The sequence below is a fragment of the Pan paniscus genome, chromosome 19, assembly GCF_029289425.2.
Source record: "Pan paniscus chromosome 19, NHGRI_mPanPan1-v2.0_pri, whole genome shotgun sequence".
Taxonomy (NCBI): Eukaryota; Metazoa; Chordata; class Mammalia; order Primates; family Hominidae; genus Pan; species Pan paniscus.
Window position 1 is genome coordinate 27,418,728 of NC_073268.2, and position 14,987 is coordinate 27,433,714.

Sequence of the window (14,987 nt, forward strand, 5' to 3'; positions counted from 1 at the left end):
CTCTTTAGTATCTGATTGGTTGGGCGTGAGCTAAGTTTCAAGCCCTGTGTTTAAAGGTGGAAGCGGTCACCTTCCCAGCTAGTCTTAGGGATTCTTAGTCGGTCTAGGAAATCTAGTTATTCCTGTCTCTCAGTGCCCCCTCTCAACAGGAAAACCCAACTGCTGTTGGGGAGGTTGGCCAACAACCGCTCTAACTGCTTCCTGCTGAATTGGGGCGTAGTAGAGGTTGTGCAGTTGAGATTTCCTCGGGAGGGGTGCCTTTGATGTCATTAACATCAGAGCATGGGCTAGCAGGCCGGTCCAGGGGTCCGTGGTAGATTTTACTCATGGACTGCATCTGGGGCTCCATTTGAAGAACGATTTGTAGTTTTACTGCTTCGATTCTGGAAAAGACAAACTTAACAAGGAGGTTAAAGATACAGGGTCCAAAGAGGAGTAGCAATATTACAGCTGCTAGAGGTCCTAAGAAGGGGAGAATCCAGGGCATCCATTGGCTGAGGAGGCCCCAGGGTCCAGTGTTTTGAAGCTCCTTTGCTATACGTTATATTCGATCTCGAATTTCTTTAACTTTCTCGGTGATGATTCCGGATTGATTAACATAACAACAGCATTTTTCCTCTAAAAATAAAAAGGTTCCCCCGCTTTCCGCAGTTAGCAAGTCTAAAGCTCTTCGATTTTGAAGGACTACTGCTGCTAGGGAGTTAAGTTTATCTTGCAAGGTGACCAGGGTATCAGCGACCCATTCCATATCACCATTTAGTTCTTGAGACAGTTTGTAGTAGAACTGAGTAGAGGTTGTGATACCGCCAATGCCAGTACCTACTCCGCCTAGCACTCCTGCTCCAATAACAAAAGGAAGAATGGGTACTCTTTTGTTGTGGGGCTTAGGTACGACATGATTGTATAAATCTCGTTCAGTGTAGATGGTCATAGGGGCCACTAAGAATGAGAGGAAGCACACAGATTCTGAAGAGCCATTCAGACAATGATAGGCTGAGGTACCACAGACAAAAAATATTCCTGAGGGTAGGCAGACTATTCATGTGGGAGGAGTTACCCACCTGATGCATTGGGAGTTGGTTGTGTCTATAGTATTGCTAAATTTTACACAGGTGAGGTTTGAGGTATGGGTTATTTCCAGATTGGAAAGAGGACCTACTAAAACAGAAGTGGTGTTTATTTCTGTGCTGAAGTTGTTCCATTGTTCAGGTATAGGGGTTGAAATATATGGCCTAAAGTGCAGGGGGAGGCACATCCAACAGTTAGTAGGGTTTTGGGCCGAGACCTCATGGAGTCCAGTCAGGGTGGTATTAAATAGGCTTACTAGGCCAGTATGGGTATGGAGGGTTTCATGTAGTTTTGAGAGATCTAGTCCTTTGTAGGGGCCAGGGGTGCTATGTACCCAGGTCAGTTGGGAGATTACTTCCTTTATGTGTTTTTCTCTTGCCTGATCTTGAACTCCACCCCCATCAGACATACCGGTATGAGTGAAGTAAGTCCTCCAAGTCCTCCAGGACAACTGGGATTAATCGTTTTTCCTGTCCAATAATGAGTATTTGCATGCATGCAAAGAGTGGCAGAGTTATAGCAGTTGTGGGGCATATGGGTGTGGGCAGTGAAGGTGGGGGTTCCCTTAGATAAACTCCTATACTATGGGGCATCAATATTTCCGGGACGCTGCATTCTCCATAGAAACTCTTGCTAAGGGGAGCTACTGGCATGGACGGGGCATGGACGGGGTGCAGTGGCATGGACAGGGTGCAGTGAGAGTGAAAGGGGTAAGAGAACAGTAAAGAGAAAAATATGATAAGGGAGGGCCAGGGGATTTACGATTTTAGTTACTTTCCCCCTGGTTGTCATTTGAAGAGCAGGCGCAGATCCTCTAGAGGTTCACAGGAATAGCTAGCATTGTCTCATGGATTTTCGAGTTCCTTTGGCAGTATCCAGGGTTTGACTTGAGTGTGATGTATCCAAGACTCCGCTCCAGCCACTTTAACTGCTGTTAGGGTAGATAAAATGACTGGGTAGTTTCCTTCCCAGGATGTATCTAGGGATGGGGAATTAGAGGGAAGGGACTTGACTAATACCATGTCACCAGGGTGGAATAGTTCCTTTCCCTCTTCTTGGGGACAGGCTCCCTGTAATGTTTTAAGAACCTGTTGATATTTGGCTAAGGAGATGATGTCTGCAACTAAGTTGGCTATCTCTCGGTCAAGCCCAAGTTCGTTGGTTAGGAAGGGCCGTCCATACAGCATTTTGTATGGACTAAGTCCTGCTTTTTGGGGAGAGTTTCGGATTCTTAGTAAGGCTATAGGCAACAGAGCAGGCCATGCGAGGTGGGTTTCCTGGATTAGCTTTTTTAGATGTCGTTTGAGTGTTTCGTTCATTTTCTCGACCTTTCCTGAAGACTGTGGCCTCCAGGCGCAGTGTGAGTGATATTGTATACCTAACACCTGGGATACTCCCTGGGTTACTGTAGCCTCGAAAGCAGGGCCATTGTCACTCTGTAAGCCTCGGGGAAGTCCGAATCTGGGAATTATTTCATGAACCTTTATTACCTCTTGGGCCTTTTCTGTCCTACAGGGGAAGGCCTCTGCCCAACCAGTGAAAGTATCTACCCAAACTAGTAGATACTGAAATCCCTGAGATTTGGGCATATGGGTAAAATCTAGTTGCCAGTCTTCTCTTGGGTAGTGGCCTGTTCTTTGTTCTCCTGAAGGAGCTTGGCCATAAGGCAGGGGATTATTTCTTTGGCACACTTCACAGGCCCTGACTATCTGCTTGATAGTTTTGAAAAGGCCTGGTCCAGTAAATAATGATTTGGCCATCTGATGGGTGCTATCAATACCTAAGTGAAAGGTTTGGTGAAGGGTTTTCAGTAATTTCCATTGGTTAGCTGCAGGCAAAAGTATTTTTCCTTCTTTGGTGGCTAGCCATCCTGGAGGGAGGAAACTATGTCCTCGTGAGGTTCCCCATTCTATTTCTTCTTCTGAGTACTGGGGCTTGGTTTCCCGGAGGGGATTACCCCATACTAGGTGTCCTTCTATAAGCATTTCTAATGGAGAGTCCTGCCTTGCGGCTCTTTTGGCTCCAATATCTGGTTGGTGGTTCCCTTCTATTTCCTTTTCCTTTCCTTTCCTTTCTGATGACACCGGCAGTGTAAGACTGCCACCTCTTTAGGTTTCTGTACAGCCTAGAATAATCTCCTAATGGCTTCCCGATGTTTGATAGGTGTTCCTTGGAAGTTAGGAATTCCCTTTCTCTCCATATTGCTGCATGGGCATGGAGGACTAGGTAAGCATACTTAGAGTCTGTATATATATTTATCCTTTTTCCTTCTCCTAATTCTAGTGCCTGAGTGAGAGCTATGAGTTCTGCCAGCTGAGCACTAGTTGCTGGAGTGAGGGGATTACTTTCAAGTATTCCATTATCACTGACCACTGCATACCCCACTTTTCAAAGTCCTTTTTCTACAAAGGAACTTCCATCAGTATACAAGTTGAGGTCGGGAACAGTCAAGGGAACCTCTAAAAGGTCTACAATTGGGAATTATTAATCTTTTTTTTTTTTTTTTTCTAGACAGAGTCTCGCTCTGTCACCCAGGCTGGAGTGCAGAGGCATGATCTCAGCTCACTGCAACCTCCGCCTCCCGGGTTCAAGTGATTCTTCTGCTTCAGCCTCCCGAGTAGCTGGGATTATACACTTGTTACCACACCCAGCTAATTTTTGTATTTTTAGTAGAGATGGGGTTTCACCATGTTGGCCAGGTTGGTCTTGAACTGCTGACCTCAGGTGATCTACCCACCTCAGCCTACCAAAGTGCTGGTATTTACAGGCATGAGCCACCGCGTCCAGCCAATCTTTTTTTTTTTTTTTTTTTGTACAGATGGGATCTTGTTTTGATGCTCATGCTAGTCTTGAACTCCTGGACTCAAACAATCCTCCTGCCTCTGCCTCCCAAGTTGTTGGGATTATAGGCGTGAGCCACCGCGCCCAGACTTATTTTCTGAATTAAAATAATTGATCTGGGTACAAGCTATTTAATACTGAGTTGATCTGTAGTTTTGAAATTTTAAAATAGGATTTTTGAGATGACAGAAGAAATATTGTTTCATTTAGTTTGGGTTTTTATTGTTGTGGGCTCTTATTTTGGTTTTTAAAAAATATTTTTAAATTTTTATGGGCAGCACTTCATTCCATAAAAGAGAATGAATGTTGCTGTTTTGGTCTTTATTAATTAGTTTCTTTTTCTTTCTTTCTTTTTTTTAAATTATACTTTAAGTTCTGGGATACATGTGCAGAACATGCAGGTTTGTTACGTAGGTAAACACGTGTCATGATGGTTTGCTGTTAATTAGTTTCTTAGTTAGCTATTGGCAGTATCTAATCCTAACTAGTAAGGCCCTACATTTAGAAAAATTATACTTACTTGAGATGATTATAGATTTTAAATTTGGTGATAGATTCATTTTCTTCTCATATCAATGTCAGCACATTAGAGCCAAAAGTAGTCATTTTGGGGTGAAATTTTAAAATGCATAATTTAAGAAAAAACTCATGAGGACAGGTAAAGTTTTTTTTTTTTTAATTAAAAATTACCTATCTGGAGTTTGTTTTAAAAGTATACACATATGTAAAATTCATAGGCCAGGCACAGTGGCTTACACCTGTAATCCCAGCAGTTTGGGAGCCTAAGGTGAGAGGATTGCTTGAGCCCAGGAGTTCAAGACCAGCCTAGGCAACATAGGGAGTCCCCATTTCTACAAAATATTTAAAAATTAGACCAGGCACAGTGGCTCACACCCATAGTCCTAGCACTTTGAGAGGCTGAGGTGGGTGGATCATGAGATCAGGAGTTCAAGACCAGCCTAGCCAAGATAGTGAAACTCCATCTCTACTAAACATACAAAAATCAGCCCGGCATGGTGGTGGGTACCTGTAATCCCAGCTACTTGGGAGGCTGAGGCAGAGAATTGCTTGAACCCGGGAGGCGGAGGTTGCAGTGAGCTGAGATCGTGCCATTGCACTCCAGCCTGGGCGACAGAGTGAGACTCCGTCTCAAAAAAGAAAAAAAAAAAAAAAAAAAGGCCGGGTGCGGTGGCTCACACCTGGAATCCCAGCACTTTGGGAGGCTGAGGCGGAAGGTCAGGAGATCGAGACCATCCTGGCTAACACGGTGAAACCCCATCTCTACTAAAAATACAAAAAATTAGCCAGGTGTTGTGGCGGGCGCCTGTAGTCCCAGCTACTCAGGAGGCTGAGGCAGGACAATGGCATGAACCCGGGAGGTGGAGCTTGCAGTGAGTGGCAGTCGCACCACTGCACTCCAGCCTGGGCAACAGAGCGAGACTCCGTCTCTAAATAAATAAATAAATAAATAAATGAAAAATAAAAATAGAATTAGCCGGGCATGGTGGCACGTGCCTATAGTCCGAGCTACTGGGGAGGCTGAGGTAGGAGGATCACTTGAGCCCAAAGAGTTTGAGGCTGCAGTGAACCATGATTGTAGTACTGCATGCTGTGTGGGTGACAGAGTGAGACCCTGTCTCAAATAAATAAATAATAAAATAAAAGTTATAGCCTCTCAATATATAGTGTTTGAAGCCAGATGAGCATTATGTAGTTTAAATATCATTTCAAACAACTATTACTCTATCCAGACCCTTACCATTTATTCCCCCATTACTAACAACCAAAATATCAATATCACAACAAGCAGCTTTTGCCTACTGCAAAGGTTTCCCCATTGATCATAATTATTTCCTGGACACCACCAAATGAAAATGAGATTAGGAATGCCTTATAGGCTTTTGAGAAAAATTTCTTTGAGGAAAAGGGAACTGGTTTTAATTTATGGGCATAGTTATCATGATCTCAATTTTCCTCCCTTGTAGAAATTAAAGGCCCTGAAATAGAATAGCCAAGGAAGTTAGTTCTCAAATTGCCTTGCTTCCAAGTCTCAGCTATGGTTTATTAGATATAACCTCTGGCTGACCTCAGATATAGATTATTATTCATAACCTGCCTTTCTCACTTTTCATTTTCTCCATAGCTGTAAGAGCTCATTTTGGAGGAATAATGGATGAACCATCTCCCTTGGCCCAACCTCTGGAGCTGAACCAGCACTCTCGATTCATAATAGGTTCTGTGTCTGAAGATAACTCAGAGGATGAGATCAGCAACCTGGTGAAGTTGGACCTACTGGAGGAGAAGGAGGGCTCCTTGTCACCTGCTTCTGTTGGCTCAGATACACTCTCTGATTTGGGGATCTCTAGCCTCCAGGATGGCTTGGCCTTGCACATAAGGTAAGAGAGAGTTCAATGGTCTACTTATTTAATCTGTCTTGTTAGTTTTGCTGATTATGTTCTGAAAAGAGCAAGGATGATTTCAGCCAAGACTGCTTTGCCTTTTCCTATGTCACTGAACTCAAAGCTTTGTTGAGGAAGTCAGAAATGATGTAATTTTCAGAAATCATATATGTTCCCATCAAATTTTTCATGTCCTACCAGGTTTTTTTTGTTTTTGTTTTTGTTTTTTGAGACGGAGTCTTGCTCTGTTGCCCAAGCTGGAGTGCAGTGGTGCGGTCTTAGCTCACTGCAACCTCCGCCTACTGGGTTCAAGCAATTCTTCTGCCTCAGCCTCCCAAGTAGCTGGGATTACAGGCGCCTGCCACCATGCCCAGCTAATTTTTTGTGTTTTTACTAGAGATGGAGTTTCACCATGTTGGCCAGGCTGGTCTTGACCTCCTGACCTTGTGATCCGCCCACCTCAGCTTTCCAAAATGCTGGGATTAGAGGTGTGAGCTACCCCGCCCAGCCTATTTTTTTTTTTTTTTTTGAGATAGAGTCTCACTCTGTCGCCCAAATGGGAGTGCAGTGGTACAATCTCAGCTCACTGCAACCTCTGCCTCCCAGATTCAAGAGATTCTCCTGCCTCAGCCTCCTGAATAGCTGGGACTACAAGTGCATGCCCTTGCGCCTAGCTGATTTCTGTTGTTTTTGATAGACACCGGGTTTCGCCATGTTGGCCAGGCTGGTCTCGAATTCCTGGCCTCAAGTGATCCGCCTGCCTCAGTCTCTCAAAGTGCTGGGATTAAAGATATGAACCACTACACCTGGCCACTTCTACCTGCTAGGTCTTTCAGTGAGACCTAGTGAGTAAGAGTTAGGTTGAGGAACATCAGTTTTTGTACTACTTTGACTAACATTGTTCTAACTATCTTGATGATTGATAGGACTTCTCCAGGTGTTGTCAACTTCGTAGTAAGTTTTTTTGAACTAATTCATCAGATTGTCAGGAAGTTATATTCTGTTTCTAGCAGGGCCAGTCCCCAATAAAGGGCTGTTAATAGAGCTCTCCTTTTTCTCTAGAAACACAGTTCTCCCTAACTGAGAATGTCAGTACATAGTAACACTAGATTGTTTTTATTTATCGATGTTTGATTATATAACTAGCGTGTGAGATACTAACCTTTGGTCATTTACTTTTCAGTTCTTGGATTAAAAGGTCTGGATCAGTGGTTCTTGGTTCTCACTGTTCATCAGAATCACCTCGGGGAGCCTTGGGAGATAAGCCCCATCCCCAGAGATTTTGATTCATTTGATACTGGCTTGGTGTGGAACTGGGGCTTTTTTTTAAGGTATCCAGGTGATTGTTGTGTACAGCCAGCATTCAGATTATAGGTGTACCCTAGATAGCATAAGTTAGGGTGGCTGTTGTTGCTGTTACTATCTTGGCACCTTTATTATTAATGGGTCATAAAATAATTCAGCTCTATTTTATACACTAAATATACCAACTCTATAATAAAATCCTGTATGAGATCTGGCTGGATGTGATTGTTCTGTCTTACTGTTATCCCTGGGGCTTGGGATCAGGGCTTCTGAGAGACTAGGCAGTGTTCGTTAGTGGTCACCCTCATTTAGCTATGTAGAGGTCAAAAGAAAAGTGTAAAGCAAGTTAATTATGTTTTACTTCACAGGTTCCTAGAATTGTAATAAACGAGAGAGATAATTTAGCCTAACACTTTTTATTTTATTTTATTTTAAAAAATTAATTTAAAACATTATTTAAATAGAGACAGAGGTCTTGCTATGTTGCCCAGGCTGGTCTTGAACTCCTGGCCTCAAGCGATCCTCCTATCATGGCCTGCCAAAGTGCTGGGATTACAGGCATGAGCCACCACACCTGGCCACAAAATACTTTTTAATAGTTGGGAAAACTAAGGCCCAATGAGGAGAAATAACTTGCCTAAGTTTGAATAGCCAGAGAACTTGGATTCAAACTCATATCCTGATTTTATTTCACTAACTTTTCTACTCTACTTTCCCGTCCATACAGGTGTCTTAATTATATAACTAGTTCAGACAAAGTTGGTTTTATGGAGTTAGTGAACAAAGCATTATCTCTGGGTTAAAAAGAGGAATAGAGAGCAGTATTTTAGTGGCAGGGAAAAGAGATTAGGTCTTTATGTAAACATTTTTTATTTTATAGTTCATTTAATGATTGGCTCTAAGGTTAATACTAGTGGTGGCATTCTTCTCTCTTGAGGTCATTTGGAAGTGTGTTGGGGGGTTGTGACTGGCAGGACTACTTGCATTTATCAGACAAAGGACAAAGGACCAATGATACTAAACCTTCTGTGGTATAGTAGATAATCCTACACAACCAAGAAATCTGCTACTCAAAATGTCGTAGTGCCCCTGTTGAGAAAGACTGGTTTAACTCTAAATCCATAAAACCACACAGCACCTTGAGAAATCTGTCCAGTTTGAGTCTATGTGAAACATAATATCCATTTGCTGGATTAGGAAACTGAGTTTGGCTATGGTGAGATAAATGTGTTATAAGAAACTCAGCTAGTGATATCACAAGGCAGTTTGTAGTTGCCAAGTCATTCCCAAAGTTGATGGTTCTTATGCAAAGTCTATGTGGTCAGTGGCATGAGTGTCTGGAATTTCTTTGCATGCCTTACTGTTGCAAAAATCATGTCCGTAGCTCGTGGAGGAGCCGTGGATTGAAGTGTGATCAGCAGCATGGAAAGGAGACAATGCCAGTTCCAACTCACTCCTCAGCTAGCTAATGTTCTAAAATAGAAAAAACATTTTCTGTTTATCCATTCCTTAAGTCACTTCTGGATATGGTGACCTTTGGGGTAATTTTAATTGAGTCAAATTCATTTGATAGGTGAAAGACCTCTGTTATGACATCTGCCACTAATTAGGTGTGTGACCATGGACAGTACATATTATCTCCTTGGAGTCATCTATAAAAATGAAGATATTGATTCAGATGCTTCTTTTCACTCCTGGAACTCAAAGTTAAATAGAGACTAAGTTGAGTTTAGGATCAGCTCTTAGAACGAATAGCCTAATCCTTCATGGGTGACATAGATTAAGGGGGCAGGTACATTCCTAGGAGATGTTAACTGGAGGTCATCTGAAACCAAATGAAGTAATTGCCATAATGTAAGATGGGACTGAGTCTCTCTCTCAAGTTTAGATGCTGAGAAGTCTAGTGGTATGATGGATGAGCCCAAATAGAAAATAGACTTTTCCTGCGATGGAGATGATTTGCCTCATGTATTTTCTAGAGTCCAGTGAAAGACTGGGTGAATCACTTTCTTTTTTCTTTCTTTCTTTTTTTTTTTTAGAGGGAGACTTGCTCTGTCGCCCAGGCTGGAGTGCAGTGGTACCATCTCGGCTGTGCAACCTTCACTTCCCAGGTTCAAGCAATTCTCCTGCCTCAGCCTCCCAAGTAGCTGAGATTACAGGCACCCGCTACCATGCCCAGCTGTTTTGTATTTTTAGTAGAGACGGGGTTTCACCGTGTTGGCCAGACTGGTCTTGAACTCCTGACCTCAGGTGACCTGCCCACCTCAGCCTCCCAAAGTGCTGGGATTACAGGCGTGAGCCAGCATGCCCAGCCTTTTTTTTTTTTTCTTTTGAGACGGAGTTTTGCTCTTATTACCCAGGCTGGAGTGTAATGGCGCAATCTCCACTTACCGCAACCTCTGCCTCCCGGGTTCGAGAGATTCTCCTGCCTCAGCCTCCTGAGTAGCTGGGATTACAGGCATACGCCACCACGCCAGGCTGATTTTGTGTTTTTAATAGAGACAGGGTTTCTCCATGTTAGGCTAGACTCGAACTCCCAACCTCAGGTGATCCACCTGCCTTGGCCTCCCAAAGTGCTGAGATTACAGGCATGAGCCTGTAATCTGTGCCTGTCAGCCTATGCCTGACCCTGGCCTTTTTTTTTTTTTTTTTTTTTTTTGAGACAGTCTTGCTCTTTCACCCAGGCTGAATTACAGTGGTGCAATCTCAGCCCACTGCAACCTCCGCCTCCCAGGTTCAAGATATTCTTGTGCCTCAGCCTCCTGAGCAGCTAGTACTAGAGGTGTGTGCCACCATGCCCGGCTAATTTTTTTGTATTTTAGTAGAGATGGGGTTTCACCATATTGGCCAGGCTGGTCTTGAACTCCTGATCTCTAGCAATCTGCTTGCCTCAGCCTTCCAAAGTGCTAGGATTACAGGTGTGAGCCACCATGCCCAGCTGGATGAATCACTTTCTAAGCTTTATGACCCAAACATTTGAAAATAAGACCCTGGCTGGGCGTGGTGGCTCACGCCTGCAATCCCAGCACTTTAGGAAGCCAAGGTGGGTGGATCACCTGAAGTCAGCAGTTCAAGACCAGCCTGACCAACATGGAGAAACCGCATCTCTACTAAAAATACAAAATTAGCCGAGCATGATGGCACATGCCTGTAGTTCCAGCCAGTCGAGAGGCTGAGGCAGGAGAAGTGCTTGAATCCGGGGGTGCAGAGGTTGTGGTGAGCTAAGATCATGCCATTGCACTCCAGCCTGGGCAACAGAGCAAAAAAAAAAAAAAAAAAAAAAGAAAGAAAAGAAAATAAGACCCTAAGTAAAAAGTAGTTATAGCTTGGTGGGAATATACAGACCTCACTGTAGACAACTGATTTGGCTTTTTATTTTTAGATATGATCAGCTAGAGGTTGATATATCAGCCAGGTTGATATATTTCTGGAACTCACTAGTATTCAATTGAACATTTAAGAAGAAAGGCTGAATGTGGACTTTTTTTTTTTTTTTGAGACTGAGTTGCACTCTTGTTGTACAGGCTGGAGTGCAATGGCGCGATCTTGGCTCACTGCAACCTCTGCTTCCTGGTTTCAAGCAATTCTCCTCCCTCAGCCTCCCAAGTAGCTGCGATTACAGGTGCTCTCCACCATGCCGCACTAATTTTTTTTTTTTTTTTTGAGAGGGAGTCTCGCTCTGTCCCCAGGCTAGAGTGCAGTGGCGCCATCTTGGCTCACTGCAACCTCCGCCTCCTGGGTTCAAGCAATTCTCCTGCCTCAGCCCCCTGAGTAGCTGGGATTAGAGGTGCGCGCCACCATGCCCGGCTAATTTTTGTATTTTTAGCAGAGACAGGGTTTCACCGTGTTCGTCAGGCAGGTCTCAAACTCCTGACCTTGTGATCTGCCTGCCTCGGCCTCCCAAAGTGCTGGGTTACAGGTGTGAGCCACTGTGCCCAGCCCACCATGCCTGGCTAATTTTTTGTATTTTATTTTATTTTATTTATTCATTTATTTTTTTAATTTAAATTTTTTTTTTTTTTGAGTCGGAGTTTCACTGTTGTTCCCCAGGCTGGAGTGCAATGGTGCGATCTTGGCTCACCACAACCTCCGCCTCCTGGGTTCAAGCAATTCTCCTGCCTCAGCCTCTCGAGTAGCTGGGACTACAGGTATGCGCCACCATGCCTGGCAAATTTTTTTTTTTTTTTTTTGAGATGGAGTTTCACTCTTGTTGCCCAGGCTGGAGTGCAGTGGCATGATCTCAGCTCACTGCAACCTCTGCCTCCCGGGTTCAAGTGATTCTCCTGCCTCAGCCTCCCAAGTAGCTGGGATTACAGGCATGTGCCACCATGCCCGGCTAATTTTGTATTTTTTAGTAGAGATGGGGTTTCTCCATGTTGGTCAGGCTGGTCTCAAACTCCCGACCTCACGTGATCCGCCCGCCTCAGCCTCCCAAAGTGCTGGGAGTATGGGTGGGCGTGAGCCACCATACCTGGCTTATTTATTAATTTTTTTGAGACAGAGTTTCGCTCTTGTTGCCCAGGCCAGAGTGCAGTGGCGCAATCTCGGCTCACCGCAACTTCCGCCTCCCAGGTTCACGTGATTCTCCTGCCTCAGCCTCCCCAGTAGCTGGGACTACAGGCATGCACCACCACGTCTGGCTAATTTTTTATTTGTAGTAGAGATGGGGTTTCTCCATGTAGGTCAGGCTGGTCTTGAATTCCTGACCTCAGGTGATCTGCCCACCTCGGCCTCCCAAAGTGCTGGGATTACAGGTGTGAGCCACTGTGCCCAGCTAATTTTTTGCATTTTTAGTAGAGATGGGGTTTCACCATGTTGGCCAGGCTGGTCTTGAACCCCTGACCTCAGGTGATCTACCCGCCTTGGCCTCCCAAAGTGCTGGGATTACAGGCGCCCGGCCAGTGGACATCTTAATTTTGATAACCAGTGTACGATTTGGTGGCATATAACAGAGCCATCTAGTTGTATGGATATTGGCAGTTTCTCTGCTCCTATGGGATGTCACTTAAGGTCAGATCGTTTTGCATACTTAAAATTCACCACATGCTATCAACCAAACAGAACTGTAAACAGTTTGTCAACTAATAAGCTGAATTTCTGGTTGAAGTACAGTTGGAACAGGTTATCTCCACATTTGGGTCTTTTACCTCTTAACATAGTGTGATTTCTTTCCTGTTTTTTAAAAATCCACCTCCTTCCTCTCTAGCATAGTGTGATTTCTTTAAATCTTTTTTATCCTATGCTAAATGTATGGGTTTTTTGTTTGTTTGGTCTCACTCTGTCACCCAGGCTGAAGTGTTCAGTGGCGCAATCATAGCTCACTAACTTCCAACTCCTGGGCTCAAACAATCCTCCCGCTTCAGCCTCCTGAGTAGTGGAGATTATAGGTGTGCACCACCGTGCTGAGCTAATTTTTAAAATTTTTTTAGAGATGGAGTCTTGCTATGTTGCCCTGGTTGGTCTTGAATTCCTGGCCTCAAGTGATTGTCTGGCCTTGGCCTTCCCAAGTGCTGGGATGACAGGTGTGAGCTACCTTGCCCAGTGTATACTTCATGTTATAGTGAAACAGGAGAGTTTCCTCATCTCCCTTGCAGGATGTACCACAGGGATGTGTCTTGCTCCTTCGGTTGCCCCACTGCTCAAACCCCTAAGGGGAGGATGCAGATGGGCAGGTGCAGCAGCCATGGGAAGCACTTTTGGGCTCCAGCCCCACGGCACCATCTTGGGGTGGTGTCTGCGACTCTGAAAGCCCAAGTGAGCATGTGTTACAGTATGCTCTTTCAGCTTTGCTGTCTGCAGACAGCTTGTGTTAACCAGCTCAATAGACCATCTGCCTTATTGCAAGGGCAGAGGGCCAGTGTGACAGCTTTCTGTATCCTGAGCTCTTGCCCAGTGTACCAGAAAAATTGGATCACATGTGGGCTCGAAGGATGAGTGCAAGGTTTTATTGAGTGGTGGAAGTGGCTCTCAGCGACATGGATGGGGAGCTGGAAGGAGGGGCTGGAGTAGGGAGGTGGTCTTCCCCAGGAATCAGGGCTCCTGGAGGCCGGACTCTTCTCTGACGGCCCCGAGTTGAATTCCCCTCGGTGTCCAGACGTCCCTCCTCTCTTTCTCTGCCTTGTCGTTCCGCCATTGCAAGTCTGCTGGCCTGCTGGTGTCTGCTGGTCTGTTCCTCTGCTCCTCTTGATGTTCAATCACTTGTGTCTGTGCCTGCTATGGTCTCGGGTTTATTTGGGCACAGGATTGGGGGTGTTGCAGGCCAGAGTGGTCTTGGAAAATGAAGCATTTGGATGCAAAAACAGGCATGCCTTTTCTCACTTAGGTCCATAGGTACAGGTCAAAGGTGGAGCCCTTGACAGGGACTCTGCCCTTCTCTACCCAGCACTTCCCTGTCCCCTTCCCGTATCAATAGTATTTGAAACTTGATCTCAATTTTCTCTCATGTGTCTTAAAACATATGTTCAAGTCACTGAATGATCTTCATTTTATGGTTAACATAAAATGAAGCATGTTTGGTTAACAACTTTATCTGAGAACAATCTGTATTTGCTGTTATATGTGTATACCTAAAACCAGCATAAGATGTCTGTCACTGGGGTTCAAGACAATAGTTGTTGCTTTGGAAGGAGAAAGTGTATTCACTCAGGAAGGGCTCTGAAGTTGAGTTATATTTCTATTTATTTTCTGATCTAGAAAGAAAAGTACTTTACCAATATTTTTGAAAATTGAGAATTCAGATGAGATTGCCTGTAAAGATGTTGGACTCTTCAGAATAATTTAACTAGAAAATTTTGAGCTCTTTTGTAATTAGAAATAATTTGTAAAGTTTCTCCCATGATACTAGTCATAGTATGTTAATGAGTTTGGAATAAGCTCCTAGATACCACATTTCATTGTTTTTTTTTTTTTTTTTGAGATGGAGTCTTGCTCTGTCGCCCAGGCTGGAGTGCAGTGGCGCGATCTCGGCTTACTGCAACCTCCGCCTCCTGGGTTCAAGTGATTCTCCTGCCTCAGCCTCCTGAGTAGCTGGGATAACAGGTGTGCACCACCATGCCCGGCCAATTTTTGTATTTGTATTTTTTTTTAATTAATTAATTATTTATTTTTTTGAGACGGAGTCTCGCTCTGTCGCCCAGGCTGGAGGGCAGTGGCGCAATCTCGGCTCACTGCAAGCTCCGCCTCCTGGGTTCACGCCATTCTCCTGCCTCACCCTCCCCAGCAGCTGGGACTACAGGCACATGCCGCCATGCCTGGCTAATTTTTGTATTTTTAGTAGAGACGGGGTTTCTCTGTGTTAGCCAGGATGGTATCGATCTCCTGACCTCATGATCCGCCCGCCTCAGCCTCCCAAAGTGCTGAGATTACAGACGTGAG

The 14,987-nt window shown here is 44.5% G+C and overlaps 1 protein-coding gene across 8 annotated transcripts in view; it reads left to right on the top strand.

Annotated features, from left to right (window-relative positions):
- Positions 1-14,987, top strand: part of ACACA (acetyl-CoA carboxylase alpha) — a 331,241-nt gene that overhangs the window by 71,719 nt on the left and 244,535 nt on the right. For 4 of the 8 annotated variants that reach the window (XM_003817948.5, XM_008971230.4, XM_008971232.4 and 1 more), the window contains exon 3: positions 6,053-6,305. In XM_003817948.5, coding sequence (XP_003817996.1) covers positions 6,053-6,305 — 253 coding nt within the window. The remainder of the gene's footprint in view (positions 1-6,052; positions 6,306-14,987) is intronic. The other 4 variants (XM_055101006.2, XM_063599111.1, XM_034942038.3 and 1 more) reach the window with 1 other exon arrangement.